General features: G+C 42.9%; 1 protein-coding gene across 28 annotated transcripts in view; it reads left to right on the forward strand.

Moving 5' to 3' along the window:
- Positions 1 to 3735, forward strand: part of SLMAP (sarcolemma associated protein) — a 151238-nt gene extending 147503 nt beyond the window's left edge. For 20 of the 28 annotated variants that reach the window (XM_027523516.1, XM_027523531.1, XM_027523523.1 and 17 more), the window contains one exon: positions 1828 to 3733. In XM_027523516.1, coding sequence (XP_027379317.1) covers positions 1828 to 1920 — 93 coding nt within the window. In that variant the 3' untranslated portion in view covers positions 1921 to 3733. Of the gene's footprint in view, positions 1 to 373; positions 464 to 1827 lie in introns of all 28 variants that reach the window. The other 8 variants (XM_027523518.1, XM_027523532.1, XM_027523522.1 and 5 more) reach the window with 2 other exon arrangements.
- Positions 3736 to 18778: the final 15043 nt, after the last annotated feature.

Below are 18778 nucleotides of genomic sequence, written 5' to 3' on the forward strand. Positions count from 1 at the left end.
AAAAAAGTTTTGATAAAGGGATAAGATAAACCTTAGCAATTTCCAAAGGAGTACATTGTCAAATAATGGATTCCAAGTATGGAACAAAAATACCATACCGTCAAGCAGAGCATCAGTTGGTGAGGCATTTTCATCGCTCTGTCTTAAAGTGCTATGTTTCATTATGTAGTTAGGGACACCCACATTGCCTCCAGCCATTCTTTAAAATGTAGTTTACCAGCTTACTTACCCTGGCCCATCATTCTGGATGATATTAGATGTCTTTAAAATGTCTTTGTACCCTCCCTCCCACCCACCCTGGGTTCTAAATCATCTTATCTGATTTTTTTTTTTTGTAGCATAAAATGATTTTAATATCCCTTCCCTTCTTTAGCCTTCCATATTACAACCCGTCCCAGCCGTATTCATCGGCCTATTCCTGGCTTTCCTGTTTTGGTGTTTCGGTCCATTGTGGTAGAGAAAGGTACAACACTACTGTTGAGTCGTGTCTGTCTGTCCCCGTCACCTGTTTGTGCCATATTTGTAATATAGTGCATGGCAAAACCACGCAGGTATTTTGTTACCTGAAGCAAACCCTTCATTTAGTATGCTACGTGTTGTGTCATACCGAATGAACTGAACTAATCACATAACATTTTGTCTTGTTTCCTTTGTAGTAACGCTAACCATGAATTAATTCCAATCTAACCAGATGTTAATATGCTGCCTTTAACTGAGTCTTTGTCTCTAGCAAACTGGAGTAAACTATGAGTTGCTGCAACTTAGTACCCCCTTCCCAATTATGTTTAATCAGATTTGAATGACAAATGAAGAGTTTGCCTCTTTGAAGTTTTCAGCAAGCTTTCCTCCCCCTCCTCTCTTCCCTCTTTTTTTCTGTAGTGTAGAATTCCGTTGTTTCAACCCTTTGCCTATATACACTGTGGCTAAGAAGATGAAAAAAGATGAGAGAGTAGCATAATGGACAGTGACTCACAATCCCAACCTCAGTATGCACTTCCTTGTGAGAGTATCAACCAATCCCATCTTTCTGAGCCCTGATCTGCAACAATACAACATTTCTTTAAAGGCCAACTTTCCCAATACGACTTAGAACACTAGTGAAAATAAGGTTTCAGACAAAACAAACTGATATTGTAAAGCCCTCTGATAGTTCAGAGAGAACAGCCTATTCATGCTTGCCTCCAACAAACATACAGGTTAGCACAGCATATAAGATGACCATGTGGCATTATTACCCTTGGACATGGTCTTTACCAACAGCATCAGACAGGCAAGGACCTTAATATCACTTTTCTGTTTTGAACCCCTTCTGATTTTGTCTTCTATAATTTCAGATTAGACTATCAAAACTTTGACCGTTTTCTTTCTATCACCTTACCCACCAGCCCCTTGTATAAAACTATGCCAACATGTGAGTCTGGTTTTTATCAAGAAATAAACATTTTAGGCAGAAACATACTCCAGGAATCTCTGTACATCAGTTACCTGAATATGTGGACATCAGAGTAAATAAAACAGGCTGAACTCTGAGAGTTTCTTAGAGAAGTCGCTGTTAGGCTTCAAACAAAACTGAAAACTGCCCAAGACTCTCCCAAAATGTATTATGCTTCCACACAGTGGTCCTCTAAAAGTTCTTGCTGTTCTGGCTCTCCTCACATCCTCACTCCCTCACCTTTTCTTCTTTTCTTTTTAAAATATTCTTATGCAGATATAAGGTTTTTCTAATATTCTGTTAAGTATTCAGGACTCTGTGGAACCAAGGGGTTAATAGGTATGAAAAAAAAGAGGGGAGAATGTGATTTTGACTCTTGGTTTCTTTCCACACAGAAACCCTGGCCCTGGATGCCCATGTTGGCTGCCCTGGTTGCGGTGACAGCCATCGTGCTGTACGTGCCAGGTCTGGCCAGAGCTTCTCCATGAGAGCGTTTCTTGAGTCCGTACACCGTCCTCCCTCTAGAAGCTGGCACCACACTCATGCTGGGGACAAACAGAACCATTTTCTTCCTTTTTACCTCTTAAAACAGCAGAAGTGCAAGAATACAGCTGTAGGGTCATTGCTTTAAAGTATATAAAATGTATCTGTCTATAAAGAGGATATAAAATTGTGACTCTTCTACTGTAAGCAATAATTTGCTTGCAATTTTTCATGTAATTTTTAAATGAGTATGTTTAAATTCTGAATATTACGGTGGCCTAAAGTAGGCTTCTTGGTACACCAAATTATTTATAACATTAAATTTATGGGTATTTTACTCTGAATTCTAATGGCCAGGTAATTCTTTCTTTTTTTTTTTTTCTTTCTTTGATTCGATAACTACCCAAACCAAACAACTGATACATACATGGGAAGAGAGGCCCTGTGTGCTCAGTGCCTATCGGTTTGAAATATATACACATATATATATTTTTTACATATTTACGCCATTTTTACTTGTTATAAAACCACTGAGCTATTGGGAACAAGACTTAGATACAACTGTTTGCGTGGATTTTTTTTTTTTTTTTTTTTAAAGGAGAAATACACTTGGAAAATATTCTGTTCTAGTGATGATTTGGGGAATATGTGCACGCTTGTTCAGCCTTAATGTGACTTGATGATGTGGAGGACATCAACTTTGAAAAACTTTCCATGAGAGTGCGTATTTTCTTGAGCAAACTGAAGTATTTCTGGGAGCAAAAACATAGTAATTATACAGTTTCAGTGCAGTAAACCAAACTGTTGAGTCAATTGGAATGTAATTTATTAAACCTCATGTATTTAAAGAGATATTTTTCTTTAAAAGCCAAGTTACTTTCTCATATACAGCATTTTAGGAAGCATGATTTTTTTTTTTCATATCATCTCTTCCTCCAAGCATGTTTAATTGAAGAAAGAATTAATATCTCTTTAGATAAGTTTTTACTGACTTAATTTGGTTATGATATTTCAAAGCTAATTCGTGTTCAAGGTGAGCTATTTTACCTACCAACAGATTTCCTGGTTGGGTATATAAATGGTAATTTACTTTTTATTGTTGTTAACTGGGACATTCTGTTAATGAGAAGCACTATCCCCAAGATGAATAGTATTCCATGCACAGTGAAGCACCTAAGCACTGCTTGATGTTGCAAATTTAAAACACGGAAGTGAAGGTTTAGCTATGGTTTTTGTACGGCACCACAGTTATGTCAATAAAGATTATTTAGGTCATAGAATATCCTGAAGTATCACATAGTTAAAATTTTTCAGTCAATGAAAACTGGGAGGGAATGTCAGTGAACTGGCTTGAATGTTCTGTGGCAATCCACAGGCCTAGCCAAATATTGAAGTAGAGTTTAGGATATAATTTGCCTTGTGATGTTTGGCAGTCATTGTTTATACTTTAAAGGTTATATTTTAAGCTCTTTGGGATTTGCTGTTGGGAGGATCACTAGACTTATGGAGGAATTAGTCACAAATTGACTTGTAGAAAATACTGTCATGTAGTTCATTTCATCTTTTTCTGTTGCAGGAAGCCACTCCACCACAGAATGCTAATATGCCAGTGGTACCCAGTACCTCTTGTATATAGGTTATTGCAAATATTGTTCTGAAATGCTTAACTTCAGAATTACATTTTTTAAAGTAAATAATTGTTTAAATCTATTTTGTAAAGATATAAAGTACAATAGAATTTCTGGAGTACAGATTAAACTATTTGCACTAACACACGTGATGTGCATGATTTAATAAAATAACTTTACTCTCCCTATGCATTTTTGAGTTGGATATCATTGAAGTTCTTAGTACTGACTCTGCTATTGTATTATTGGTTTTTCTTGAAATGACTCTTTATGCAACATAATTTACATTTGGTGTTCTTCAGGGTTTAAAAGAAAACGCTGAGCTGTTTCCTCCAGGTTTTATTAGCCTTTTATTTAACTTACTGGTCTTTTTTTCCCCCCCTTTTACTATGGTTATTGTTAAAACATGACTCACTTTCCAGACAAGTCTCTTTAAATGTAAAGTCTAGTATCAATATTTACTTTATTCAAATTGAATAAATGGGTTTTTGTAGTTACTGCCAGTTTTCCTTAAGAATATAAATGAGCCTATTCATAAGCAGTACCCCCAGTTTTGTTCAGTTTGTATTCAGGTTATATAAAGAGTAGGATTATTCACTGGTAGTGATAGAGCCTTTAAGAGATTTTAATCCTAGCAGTCAAGAATTGAACGACCCTGTAACACATTTAAAAATTACAGTAAGGCGCTAGACTGTTGGGTCAGAAAATGAAAAGAAGGTTGTGTTCAAAGCTAAACAGATCCTTATTGGCCTCTGGCTCTGCCTTTTATCAGCTTTTATTGCCTGGCTTTGCCTTAGGCAAATCATTCTGTCTTCTTTGAGTTTTTACTTCATCATTACCTATATTTTTAGTGATGGTATGAAAATGAAAAAGATAATGTATGTGAAGTGTCCTTTGAGTGGTAAATAACACTGCAGATAATTAAGTTTTAGGTGAACCAGTACAGATGTTTAAAATGAACTGAATGACTCATCTGTTGAGACTTTTATGTGTGAATGGGATGGAACTGCAACGGAATGACTCCTGAGAAAGCATCAAGCTCTGTTCATCCCTTTTATAGTTGTGTCTCTAGGAAGTACATACATAGTTTGACAATGAGCCAATTGCTTACAACAGTTTGGAATTCCTGTTGTGACTGCCTTCAAGAGCAGTTCTGAGTCACATATGAAAACCCATCACACTGCTGCATAATCAGAGGCTTTCAACCAAAAATAGTATTGCCTAAACTTGATCACTCACTTTAATCACCAGACTTGACCCCCAGTGACTTTCCGCTGCTGTCAGAAGGATGGAAGTCTGTTACCAAAGGGGAAAAAACTGCATACAAATCAACCATGTTAAAGATGCACAGCCTTCCTCCCAGAAAGTTCATGTCTGGAAGTTTATTCTGAGGATATAATTGTGGGTTTAAAATTTTAACTACCAGGACATTTAGAGAAGCATTTGTCTGTAATAGTGATGGATAAACTACCTAAATATCCAGCAGTGGGTCATTAGTTAAATAAACTAGTATCGCCATCCAGCAGATTGCTGTGCTTACAAAGTCTGCAGGAATATATTCATACTATATTAAGTAATAGAAGGAGTGTAGAATAACCTTGGGGGGGAAAAGTGTAGACGTACAGAATATGTTTATGGCAGGAGGACTCGGAATGATCTCGTACCCGGGCTGCACACTAGCGCTTCTGCCTGTATGATTGAGGGTCAATTCTTTTCTCTTTTTATGATTTCTGATTTATTTTTAGTAGTAAGTGTATGTTGCTTTTGTAAATGAAAAAGCTATTTGGTTTTGCTTTAAATCAGAAACAAAAAGAATTCTGCAGAATTTTAAATTGCTTTTTGTAATTGAATGAGTAACTTGTTATGGTACCTACGTTTAAAGGAGTTGATGTTCATTTGCACTTACAGATTCTGGTGTGTTCATTTAAAAATCAGTCTTACAATTTTAAACATGCTTTGTACAGATGTATGTAGAACTAGAATACTGGAAGAGGTCTTAGTAATTTGTTCTTAGCTTTTTGCCTATCCAGGCGAAAACCGAGAGAATTTTTGACTCACGGTAGGAACTATGGATAAGTTTTAAAGTTAGGATGAAGATGATTCCTTTTTGCTACTCCATATTGTGTCTCCGTGCTTTACTGGTTTTATATCCGTTCATTTAGCAACTACTTTTTGAGTGTCTGATGTGAGGCATTGTGCCGGTCCTGCCGGTACTCAAGTTTCTATTGCCAAAGAGCCTTTGATGTGAAGGAGAAATACAGGCAGGGAGGCTGGCAGTCTCAGTCTAGGGTGCTAGAGGAAGACATAGGAGCCTGTGGAACCATTGAGAGAGGGTGCATTTCCTCTCACCTTCCACGGTCCAGCCCAGGGACATCTGGTCACAGAGTCAAAGTGAGTTTCCCTTCGAGGCAGTCTGGGGAACAGGACTGGTTTCTCTCGAGGTACCTGGATTTACAAACCCCTGAGATCTGAGATTGATTTTCCTAGAATAGGAGAGCATGTTTAAAGTTTTATGTACTATCCTAGAGTTTTGCCCTGTTAAATGGTTTGAACTGTACCTTGCAGCTACTGAAGGATTTAAATTTTAGGTGTGCAGCATTATAATCCAACATCTCTGTACACTAGAAAGTGATGACCACCGCAAGTCGTTACCATCAATCATCGCCATACAGTTAACCCCTTACCCACTTTGCCCAGCCTACCTACCCTCTGGTAACAAGTGACCTGTTCTCTGTATCTGAGACTTTGTTTTTGTTTTACTTTGTTTGTTCATTTGTTTTATTTTTTTTTAGATTCCACGTATGAGTAGTATAGTTTCTCTGTCTGACATTTCATTCACATAATACCTTCAGGGTCCGTCCATGTTGTTGGAAATATTACTGCATGTTGTAACATTCTTTGTTATATCTGAGTATTATTCCACTGCACACACATACCATATCTTTATCCTTTCATCCATCAATGGTGACACTTAGGTTGTTCTCATATCTTGGCTATTCTAAAGAGTGCTGCAATGAACATAGGGGTGCATATATCTTTTTAAATTAGTGTTTTTGTGTTCTTCAAATAAATACCCAGAAGTGGAATAGCTGGGTCATATCAGTTCTAATTTAGATTTAATTTTTTGAAGACATTCCATACTGTTTTCATAGTGGCTACACCAGTTTTTTCAGTACTCCCAACAGTCGACTCTTTGCAACTCCATGGACTGCAGCACGCCAGGTCTCCCTATCCATCACCAACTTCCAGAGTTACCCAAACTCCATTGAGTCGGTGATGCCATCCGATCATCTCATCCCCGTCCCCTTCTCCTTCGGCCTTCAATCTTTCCCAGCATCAGGGTCTTTTCAAATGAGTCAGCTCTTCGCATCAGGTGGCCAAAGTATTGGAGTTTCAGCTTCAACATCAGTCCTTCCAGTGAACACTCAGGACTAATCTGCTTTAGGATGGACTGGTTGGATCTCCTTGCAGTCTAAGGGACTTTCAAGAGTCTTCTCCAACACTACAGTTCAAAAGCATCAATTCTTTGGCACTCAGCTTTCTTTATAGTCCAACTCTCATATCCATATATGACTACTGGAAAAACCATAGCCTTAACTAGATGGACCTTTGTTGGCAGAGTAATGTCTCTGCTTTTTAATATGCTATCTAGGTTGGTCATAAATTTCCATCCAAGGAGCAAGCGTCTGTTAATTTCATGGCTGCAGTGTACAAGGGATCTCTTTTACCTGTATCCTCTCCACGTTCATTATTTCTTTTCAGTAACAGCCATTCTGACAGGTGTGAGGTAGTATCTCACTGTGGTTTTGATTTGCATTTCCATTATAATTAGTAATGTTGAACATCTTTTCATGTTCCTATTGACCGTCTGTAGATCTTTGGGAAAATGTCTGTTCATATCCTCTGCCCACTTTTTAATTGGGTGGTTTGGAGTTGCCTTGTTATAGTTGTTATAGAGGGTATTTTTTCTTAAAAAGGTGAAAGTGTCCTAGTCTGGGCCATGGATTGGATGGAACCAGTAAACCCTGGCACATGAAGGCAATCACCGTATCTTGTTACATGTGTTTACAGTGCTGCTCATTTAGCAGATAGACCAGCTCCATATTTCTTCCAAAAGATTTCAGCCCAGATCATACATGATTTGTTACCCTGTTATGCAAAGACACTGAGATAAAGCCTATGAAAAAGACAAGAGCATTGAGAATAAAAGCAGAAGGGACTGGGGCCTGGGTAGGAGAGAAAAGGAGCTTTTTCTGGATATGCTCCAAACTGTCCACACTTGCTGTCCACTTGACCTTTTCATCTTGACCTCTGGAGTTGGCCAGAGGACACGTAGGTAGCCAGGTTCCGTTTAGCAGAGATTCAGACTTCTGTGAAATTACATCCTAGTGGATTTGTTTCCATCCTAAATTTTTCTGTATTTCTCTGATTTTGTTCCACATAGAATTTGAAGCAGGCATGTGCGCTTGGACAGCATATTTTTCCCTCTTAAATGGCAGGGCTCCATTCCTGCTGGGCTGAGAAGGCTTGCTGGTGGTGGGCTGTTAAAGCAGATGAAGGAGCACCAGTAAGGAAGCAGCACCAAAGGCACTTAAGAAACCTCGGCTGTTTCCACTTCTTGAATCACAGGTTTCCGCTGTAAATTACTTCACTGTTCATAAATCTTTGCGTAGTTATACCATTCCGGTTTTGGTTGAAAACTTGCTCTGAGATAATTAGCCTATGCTTATTTAACCTCCCTCATTCCCGCCATTCCTTAGACTCCATAACTAAATTCAAAGAGTTCATGTGTTTTGGATATTTTTTACTGTCTGAGCCACCAGGGAAGCCCTTTGGGGTATTTTTAACCAAATTTTTCTTTTCCTCCGTGTACATAGAGCTGATCACAGTTTCTTCTACAAACAAAATTTGCTGGAGTTTGAAAGTTGGACATTTCTGATTTATTTCTTTATGTAGCTAATAAAATCACTGACAAAAATCCATGAGAAGAGTTGATTTACTCATGTAATTTTAGTAAAAAAAAAAAAAAAAAGCTTTGTATTTTAAATACTTAAGCCAAAAATTAGGTGATGAGTTATGTATGTGCTGTGTCCACATAAAACCCTTTCTTTGTGAAGTGAGAATGTACTGTGAGGAAGAGTACGAACTGTGATAGTACTCACAGGAAACAGAACCTTTGGCCTGCTTAAATCATCTGTCTTTGAATTTGTTTTTCTGGTCTCATTTTATAGCAAACTCCTCAAAATTTGTTTTAGTTACCCATTTCTATACAACAGTTGACCCCCAAATTTATCAGCTTAAAATAGCAAACATTTATTATCTCACACAGCTTCTGAGGATCCACGAGCAGCTCAGCTGAGTAGATCTAGACCACGGTGTCTCTTGAAGTTGCAGTCAAGGTATTGGCTGGGGCTAGAGGATGCCTGGCTGTTAGCCTAAGGCCTCATTCAGTTCCTTCTCAGGAAGGCATCTCCATAGGGCTGCTTCAGCACAGCAGCTCGCTTCCCCAGAGTGAGTGAATGAAGAGAGCGAAGAGCACACAGAGGAAGGAAGTCTGAGCCTGAAGGGACCTGCTATCACTCTGCCGACGTTCTGTTGGTCACACAGGTATAATAGCAAAAACTTAGAAACAACCTGAATGTCCATCAGTAAGGATAGAGATGAACTGGGACCACACGATGGAACGCTACACAATAATTAACATTAATGAGTCTGAATGTTATAAGTGCTGGTAGAGCTCAAATAACGTTGAATGAAAAACAAAAGCCATTCTGGTGTCTTTGTAGGAAATGTTTAACTACTGTCAGTAGATACTAACTTCATATAGTTATGTAAAGTTATATGAAGTTCTTATGCTTCTGGGATGATGGTGGGAGAGAAATAAGAGACGTGAAGGAGAAACAGAAGGGACACCAGCTTTAACGGACATAAATGCTTTCTTTTTGTTTAAAAGCACATGTGACAGAATTTAATACTTGTTCATTTGGGATGACAGGTGCAAGAGTGTTGCCTATATTATAGTCTTATGTGCTTGTGTTTGAAGAAAAGAGTTCTGATTAAATAGACCATCTCTGTAAGAGTGGTGTATTTTACTTACGCAGGCTCCACTGTGACCAAAGTGTCGGCGGTAGTTGGACAGGTTTCAGTTGAGTAACCTAAAATCACTGTCTTTATTTTGCTCGGTATTGTGCCTTTTTAAAAAAGAGCTGTTTTAAATTCATTAATACCGTTTTATGAAATGCTGTCATTCTTGTGGGCGAAGGGACCATATTACACAGACTTTCAGCAGCTGGGCCTCAGGCAGGCTGACAGTATTCCTGATAATTGCCGCTTTGGCAGGAGTTGCTGTGAAAGTGAGAAGGAATTCTTAATCAAGCAAGCCCTTTTGTGTCATCAGCTAAGGAAGGAGCTTACTGAGTCAAGCAAGTTGCTCTTGGCCTCCCAGAAGCCTCTGCTGCAGCCTTCCCTACAGCTGCAGCCTCCTGATTGTGTGGAGGTATTGGCTAGGGCGGATCGTTTGTGGAGCTGGTGACCGGAAGTCAACGGAGGAAAATCAAGTCTCTGCTAGTCTGTCTGTCCAGCGACAGTGAGCCAAGCTGGGTGTTGCAGAGGAAATTGACTAGAAAGCAGAGAGGGGTACCTGATTCTTGGCTCCAGATGATTACATGCCCGGCATGACTATTGCCATTATCTTCTGAATTGTCAAGAGGACTGGAAACTGGACTTTATGTTCACTTTCCACATAAAAGGGGAGGGGAGAATGCACTCTGTGAAGCAAATAAAACATATCTGCAGGCTTTTTTTTCTTTTGCCAGTGTGACTAACAAGCTGGCAACCTCTGTTCTAATCAGGCCTAGATTTGTAAAGTACCAGAAGTGACTTATGCCAGAGTTGGACTTAGAACAATAAAAATGTTCCAGAAATTTTGGAACTAGACTTAGGGTTGCCAACATTTTATTTTGTCGAGCAGTAACATTTTAAATTTTTATTATAAACAAACCACAGCTACTATTTACTTTGACTCTAAAAAATAGGATGCATCTAATAGTGGTCTGTAATTCCTTATGAAACCCTGGAAGAAGCCAGATTTGTTTTGGGATTGAAAGTTTGTACATTTTGAAAGGTAATGTGGTGCATAGAATACTTCATAATAACATGTAAAATTTTTGCAGTGAACCATATGAATATTCAACTAAGTGGAATACGTGAAAGCTATAAATAACCATGTGTCAGTTCAGGACAGGATTATCTGCCAGATGAGTTTTGATGCCAAACCAAAGACTTGGTTTTCAGAGCTCTTTGGATTCTGGGACCTGTATCAAAAAAAAAAAAAAAAAAAAACAGAAGAACAGTCCTTTAAATGGACTAACTCTGTGAAGCCCTCAGCATGCTGCCCTTATGTTTTTCAGGTCACCCTACACCCTCATAGACTGCCCTGAGGATTGGACATTTGGGAGCTTCTTTTGTGGGCCAAGACAAATCTTTATATGCTTCCCCACTTTCACTTGGCTCCCTCTTGCAATGGGAAGCACATAGCCAGCCGCATGTGGCAGCATCTCCTGTAACAGACAGTGTTCCTGCCACCAAGTCCGCAGTCCTTGTGTCTCCTGACTGCACGGGTCCCAGTTCCATCTGTTTGCCCCTAGAACTCACCTCCTCCTTCCATGACTACTCTGCAGCCAGGGAATGCACCCACCCAAGCCAGCCTGAGGTCCAGTGAGCTGGCTCCCCCAAACTGTCCCTGCCATGTGGCAAGGCCACCTCCCAGTCTGAGGCTCCTTCTCCAGCCACCAGTGCTTCGTCAGGATAGTCAGAAATGGCTCTCAGAGGGTCTGCACTGCAAAGAGTGTGGTAGGATTGGTCAGTTCAAAATAGCTTCCTCCATGCCTCCTGAGGAAGTGTCTACTGAACCCTAAGTCATACTGACGCCTCTCCTTTCAGAATCAAATGACTTCCAGGGAACAGCTGGAGACATTGGTAGGGGGAAAGGCTCTGACAGGCTTTGAAGGAAAGATTTGAGCTTTTGGGAGGATGTTACAGGAAGGCAGTGCAAAGGGGAAGGGAGGAAAATGTCAGGTGTGTGAGTGGTTTCGCGCACACTGGAGTGAGGCCTGGAGGAAGAGCCGGGTTTGGGAGGACCCCTGACATTTATTTGAGGTGGAATAAATGATCGAGACAGAGGGAGCAGGGTGTGCAGAGGGTGCCCCTCCACACTGCGCAGAACCAGCAGGCCAGCTTCAGCTGAAAGGGAATTTATCATGAGGCAACATTATATGCAGGGCATTTGTTGCTCTGTCTCTCCCAGTCGCCTTCAAAAATGCCCCAAGCAGCCTCCCTGCCCTCAGCCCCTGGAGGACTTTTTCTGTGACCCTCCTCCTTCCCCAGCACTTTCCATCCCAGGGGTCATCTTTGTGTAGCTTCAACCCCCTATTAAAATGAGCTTCTCCTGGCAGGACTGTCTGCTCGCCGCCCTGCCGCAGCCCCACACTGCCCTGTGAGTTTTCCGATTTTCTCCATGTTGACCGTGCTTTGGCCTCCCTGTGGGGAGATACCAAATTTCCCCTTCCAATCTCCTACAGTCCCTTCCAAAAATTCCGATCTCAGGCTCTGGGCATTTATTGCATTTTTATGATCAAAGCTCTTATCCAAGCGGGATGTTTTCCATACCAGGAAGCTTACGAGGATCCAGAGTGACTGACGGGAAGAGGAGTGAGATGATCAGTTTTCTCCAGTTCCTGGGTGAGTTTAGCTCAAGACAAGGAATTGGACTTTTAGTGTAGCTTCTGTGAACACTAAGCTAAGCACATTAGTTAATTCAGCACACATCTACTTCCTTTTCTTTGTAACTTTTTATTCTGATGTGATTTCAAACCCACAGAGACACTGTAAGAACAACACAGGGAGCTCTTGTTTACCCTTCACCCAGATTCACTGACTGTTTACACTTTGCCCCATTTGCTTTATCATTCACGCACACCTTTTTTTCCCTGAATTGTTTGAGAATGTCAGCTCGTCCATCATGTTCCTTTGCTTTAGTATGTTCCTAAGAACAGACACGTTCTTGGCTTTTTAACTTTACCAGAAGTGCTAGTTTCTTGACCCTACTGTGGTGCTTACTGACAATCAGAGGATTTCGGCCCAGAGTTGTCACAGGGCCTCCTTCCTCCTGACTAGACCCTGCAGGGACAGCAACTCACACCAAGGTGTAGAGGGCTGGGTTGTCTTCTTGGAAAAGTTTTGGATAAAAAATGCAAGCCCTGTGACTTCCCTGAAGGTGCAGGGGCTTGAACTCTGTGGTCCCAATGCAGGGGGCCCAGGCTCGATCCCTGGTCAGGGAACTAGATCCCAAATGCCACAACTGAGAGTTCGTAGCCACAACTAAAGATCCCACATGCAACTAAGGCCTGGTGCAGCCAAATAATTTTTTTTAATGCAAGCCAGGTCACAGCTTCAAAGCCAAGCATAATTTGGGGAAGGTGGCATAGATTAAGCTGGGATCAGACCTTGTAGCATATTTTTGTCTGGCTACGTGTTGCCAGAATCAAAAAGGTAAAAAAGTTGCATGGTTGCACATGCAGCGAGCGGTTTCTCTCCCATCTTACCCCTTGCTGCTTCTGGTAATAGTTGCGGTCCTCACAAGTGACCTAGAAGTTGTCTTTCTTCCACCGCTGTCTATGCAGGAGTCCCTAAATCCCTCCTGCTCTTAACCAGGTTCCCAGAGATTCTGGAATTCAGAGGCTCCCAGAAGGGCAGTGGGCAGTCGTCTTCTTCAGGGTCCCCACTTTGTGGTCAGGCATCATGGACAGATGGGCAAGCAAATCAACCTTTTTCTTTCTCTGATTGTAAAATTCATACCTGCTTATTGGACACTTCCCTGGTAGTCCAGTGGTTAGGATATCACCTTCCAATGTAGGGGGTGGGTGTTTGATCCCTGATCTGGGAGCTGAGATCCCACATGCCTCAGGGCCAAAAACGTAAAACAGAAGCAGCACTGTAACAAGTTCAATAAAGATCTTAAAACTGGTCACATTAAAAAAAAGTCTGTAAAAGATACCTTGTTACTGGGAGAGAAAAGCATACATTTAGAAAAATATGAAAAAGAGTTACAGATTACCTGTAAGCCTACTATAGTTCTTGTGTTTATCTTTTTAGACTTGCTGCCTCAGGAATGAGTGTCGTGTAGCTAGGAATCCACACTCCGGAGTCGTCAAATCTAGACAGTTCTGTCTCTGCCATTATTACCAGAGTTTAGAAACTAACCTCTGAGGTACAGTTTTCTCATCTGCATAATGGGGTAATGATAGTACTTGGTTAAATAAGCTGATGCATGGCAAGGGCTTAGTCCAATGCGTGGTGTAAAGCAACTGCCAACAAATGTCAGTTCTGGGCAACAAAAAGGGGGCTTCCCAGGTAATTCAGTGGTAAATAATCCACCTGCCAATGTGGGCTGGAGACAGATTCGATCCTTAGGTCAGAAAGATCCCCTAGAGGAGGAAATGGCAACCCACTCCAGTGTTCTTGCCTGGAGAATCCCATGAACAGAGGAGCCTGGTGGGCTACAGTCCATGGTGTTGCAAAGAGTCAGACACGACAGCAACACAGCACAGGTAACCGAAAAGGACTCATGCCGGAAAGGAAGCCTGCTGTTTTAACAGTGGTTTATTCATTTCAACAAGTATTTTTTGAGCACCCACTGCACGCTAGGCATCGTGCTAAGCACTAGCAAGCTAACTAAACAAATCCTTATCTTTGTGAAACTTTCATTCTCTTGGAGAGATAACAAACTTGTATATGTGATAAAACATGTCATGATCAGAGGAAAGATCTGCAGGAAAATTCGGCATGATACAGCAGATAGAAACACCATCAGGCAGTTGCCATTCAAAGCAGGAAATTCCCTGGCCATCCAGTGGTTAGCGCCCCAAGATTTCAGGAACTAAGATCCCACAAGCCGAGGGGAGGGGCATGGCAAAGAAAAAATTCAACAAAAGAAGAACCAACAAAGCCGTCAGAGAAGCCCTCTTTGAAAAGCTGATGTTTGAGCCGACGTCTGAAGGAAATGAGGGCTCTGAGTGACTATCTGGGGGAAGGCAGAGAGAGCAGCTTGTGCAAGAGCTTTGAGACAGAAGCATGCTTGTCATGTGTGAGGGCGAGTTAGGAGGCCAGTGCAGCAGGGAGGTCAAGGAGGCATGGGGACCCAAGCTCTATGAGCCACTGAAAGGATTGTAACTATTTCTCTGAATGAGATGAGGACCCGGGAGAGGGTTGAGGAAGAGGAGTGATGTAATCAGACCCTCATTAGATCTCAGTACTTGTGTGTCGCTTTTTTTTTTCACTGTAGTGAAAAGCTACACACCTTAGTCCTCCAGACTGTCAACCAGCACTCCCAACCCTGTGGACGCCCACCCCGCCCCCTGACCTGCAGCATCACTCAATCCACAGCCTGCTTCACACAATGCTCCCCGACAAGACCTCCTCCCCCGGCCCCCGCCTGCAAACCTGGACAGGATTTACATTCCGGAAACATGCCCTGGTGCCTCCAGGCCAGGCCATACCCCCAGCCTTGCTGTAAGCTCCTCACCAGCCAAAACAGCCAGTGGCCAGCATCACCCCGGGTCTCGCCATAAGCCAGTTCCCTTACCTGGGAGCTTGTTCTCCACTCTGATCTGCCCTCGTGCAGCTGGCGTCATGACCGGTTAACCTGCACAAGATAAAGCCAGAGGGCGCAGAAGACAGGACCCCACCCCAACACTCAAGGTTGGGCAAAGCAGCGTGCCCTCAGGGCCACCCAGACAGCCCCCGGGAAGGAACTCTGTTCCTCCCCAAGCTCTCGCTCTGTGGAGAAAAGGGCCGAGAAAGCATTTTACAAGTTTGTGTAGAGCATTATGCAAATAGGAGAGCAGTTAGGGAAATGACTGGAGTTTAAAATCCCAGGTTCTAGTTTAATACCCCATTTTTCTGATAGCTGCCTCCTCCCAGACGTTGGTGATGTCAGCCCCAAACACCTGAACTCCCCCCAAACCCCAGCATATTCCCCAGCTTCTCCTTTGCTGTGCTTGACACAAAGCAGGTCTTGTATAAAGCGAGGTGGGGGCAGGGAGGGGAGGGTGGCCTTGCTTTGGAGCACACACTTTCACCTCCTCGCAGTTCATTGTTTTCATACAGAATTCCAGATGCACAGGGCAGGCAAACAGAAGTCTCATTCATAGCCAGCGGGCCCCTGGGCTGCTGTGTTTCCCCGCCTCCTCCCTCTTGCCTCTCATTTCAGTCCTGTGTGAAAGTTATGAAGGTGGTAGACTTGGGGCAGAGCACGCTGAGGGTGTCCTCCCCGGAGGCTCTGCTGGCCTCTGGACGTGACTGGATTCCAGGCACATGCTGCTGACCACTAGTGAAATGACCTTGAATGAGTCACCTTTCCCTTCTTTCTTGAAAAGTGTGGTTCTCAGATTCTTTCACAGTCTGGTGCTCCTGACAGCTGTTCATCAAAGTTGACGCGTACTTACTATAATAGTTCATGCCTCCTCCTTCCGTTCAATTCAGTTGGCACAGAGCTGAGCATGAGAGCTCCTGATGGTCCTGGGGAATCTTATCATGGGTTAAAAAGCCTGTCCTTGCATAGGACACACATTTCTGACTTCCCACCACTTTCTCTCTCTTCAGACAAGACCCCACACTTCCCTGTTCTTGTTACCTGAAACTAGTAACACTACAAACTGCACTGCACGTACATTTTTTTGTTTAAAGGCTTACGTCATGGACTCCCTCAGCCCCACACCTTCAGGTCCGCACAAGGCGCCACACTGATGACGGGGCTGGGCAGCAGGGGAGGCTCCAGGCCTGTGGGTCGGGGTGGGGAAGGCATCTGATCACAAAATCCAAATATGCACTGTGTTGCCCTATTTATCAATTTATTTATTTCTTTAGCAGCATCAGATCTTAGTTGCAGCATGTGGGATCTTTGTTGCAGTACACGGGGTCCCCGCAGAGCAGGGGTCCCCAGCCTCCAGGCCATGGACCGGTACCTCCTGTCAGATCAGCAGCAGCATTACATTAGAAATAAAGTGCACACTAAATGTAATGTGCTTGAATTATCCCAAAACCACCCCCTCCACCCTAGCTCCGTGGAAAAATTGTCTTCCACAAAATCGGTCCTTGATGCCAAAAAGTTTGGGGACCACTGTTCTAGAGCACACAGGCTCAGGAGTTGTGGCACAGGCTTAGTTGCAATATGCCGGATCTTAATTTTCTGACCAGGGACAAACCCATGTCCCCTGCACTGTAAGGGGGATCCTTTTTTTCTGGCTGTGCTGGGTGTTTGTTGCTGTGCTGGCTTTTCTGTAGCTGAGGCGAGCAGGGGCTACTCTCTAGTTTCTGTGTGAGGACTTCTTACTGTGGTGGCTTCTCTCGTTGCAGAGCACAGGCTCTAGGGCGTGCAGGCTTCAGTAGCTGCGGTGTGTGGGCTCAGTAGTTGCAGCTCCTGGGCTCTAGAGCACAGGCTCAATAGTTGTGGCACACAGGCTTAGCTGCTGCGTGTGTGGCATGTGGGATCTTCCCAGATCAGGGATCAGACTCGTGTCTCCTGCACTGGCAGGTGGATTCTCTACCACCAAGCCACCAGGGATGTCCCTATGGGTTGCCCTCTTTAGGTGAGCATTAATTTAGCTCTGGCGCACTGGAGGAGATGTGGGTGACTGGTCCGTGGAGATTTTCTGGGCAGTTAAGAGAATGAAAACTGAAATGTGCAGTCTCACACAAAGTGGGCTGTCTTCAGGGAGTCAGTGTCTTCAGGGTCTTCTGGAAAGTGGAATTTGGGCAACATTTATCATGTACACTTCCTTGTGTCTAAACGTTATACAGTGAGGATTTATCCATTTTAGACCACATTTCATAAATCTAAGATGCTATTGCTTGAAAGCTACACTACCATGAAGAAAAACAGTTACCAAATTATCCCTTTATGTCACCAATTAGTAAGACATGTCTGGGTTTTTCAGATGTTAAAATGTGTGTGGGGAGGGGAGTGGGGAACATGTTAGAATTCGTGAAATGCAGTAATTATTTTTTTCTGGAGGCTTTTAGAGGGATCTGTTCCCTGCCTCCATCCCAGCTGCTGGTACTTGCTGGCAGTGCTTGGGGTTTCTTGGCTTGTAGACATGTCAGTCCAATCTCTGCCTCTGTCGTCACATGGCCTCCTCCTTGTATTGCATGTATCTGTAGTTTCCAGACCTTCCTCTCCTTATAAGGATGCAGGTCATTGGATTTAGAGCCATCCCTAATCCAGCATGACCTCACTGTAACTTGAGTCCATCTGCAGAGAACCTACTTCCAAATAAGGCAACATTCATAGGTACCGGTGTTTAGCACTTGACCATCTCCTTCTGGGGTACACAGTTCAGCTTGTAACAGCACTTACCTAACTCATTTCCCAGGACTCACCATCACAGACCCCTGGCTTCTTGGGACAGTTTGAAGTGCTGGAAAGAGCAGAAAACTTGGTAGTTCTGGTGTCAGCTACCAAAGGTCTCAAGTAGACCTGAGACCTTGATTGGTCTCGGGCATTCTAGGATTCCATGTAGGCCTATTAACAAGCCTCCAGGGAGAGCTAGGCAGCTTCATGGCTGAAGTCAGTACTGCACTGGGTAGAAAAATGGAGCTATCTTGCAGACTTCAGCTCCACTCCTCACTGTGTGTGGCTCTGAACAGTCTTCATCTCTCTGGACCTCAGTTTCCTCATCTGTGAAATGGAGGTGATAATGGTACCTGCTCCATAAGGTACTGCTTAAAACAGAACATATGACGCTGTAAACAAATAAATGTTCATTGTTATTAGTCTAATAGCTCCCACTCACAGACACAACTTTGCTCCTTTTTAGCGTGAGAAAGGCTGTCCTACTAAACACATTGGAAAGTTCCCCTTCCTTCCTAGGCCAGTCATTGAAGAAAAAAAAATTTATAAGTCTGTCTTCCATCTCCAGCATACACAGCAAGTTCCTGATTAGGGTGAAGGAGGCCGCTCTGATTTTCACCTGCCCAGGTGATGTGTAGGCAGATGCCAGCCCAGCCCCCAGCCTTGCTTCCAGACTTGCCCTGCTTTTGTGACCAGCCTCTTCTCTGGCTGGTTGCTCTGGGTCTGATGTGGAAGCTGATTTCCCTGGTCCCTTATCAGCTGATGCAGCTGGCAATTTCCTATTCAAACACTGGTGAACCCCGGTGAGTTAGAGGGTTTGGGGCCCAG

The sequence above is a fragment of the Bos indicus x Bos taurus genome, chromosome 22 (genome assembly GCF_003369695.1).
Source record: "Bos indicus x Bos taurus breed Angus x Brahman F1 hybrid chromosome 22, Bos_hybrid_MaternalHap_v2.0, whole genome shotgun sequence".
Lineage (NCBI taxonomy): Eukaryota > Metazoa > Chordata > Mammalia > Artiodactyla > Bovidae > Bos > Bos indicus x Bos taurus.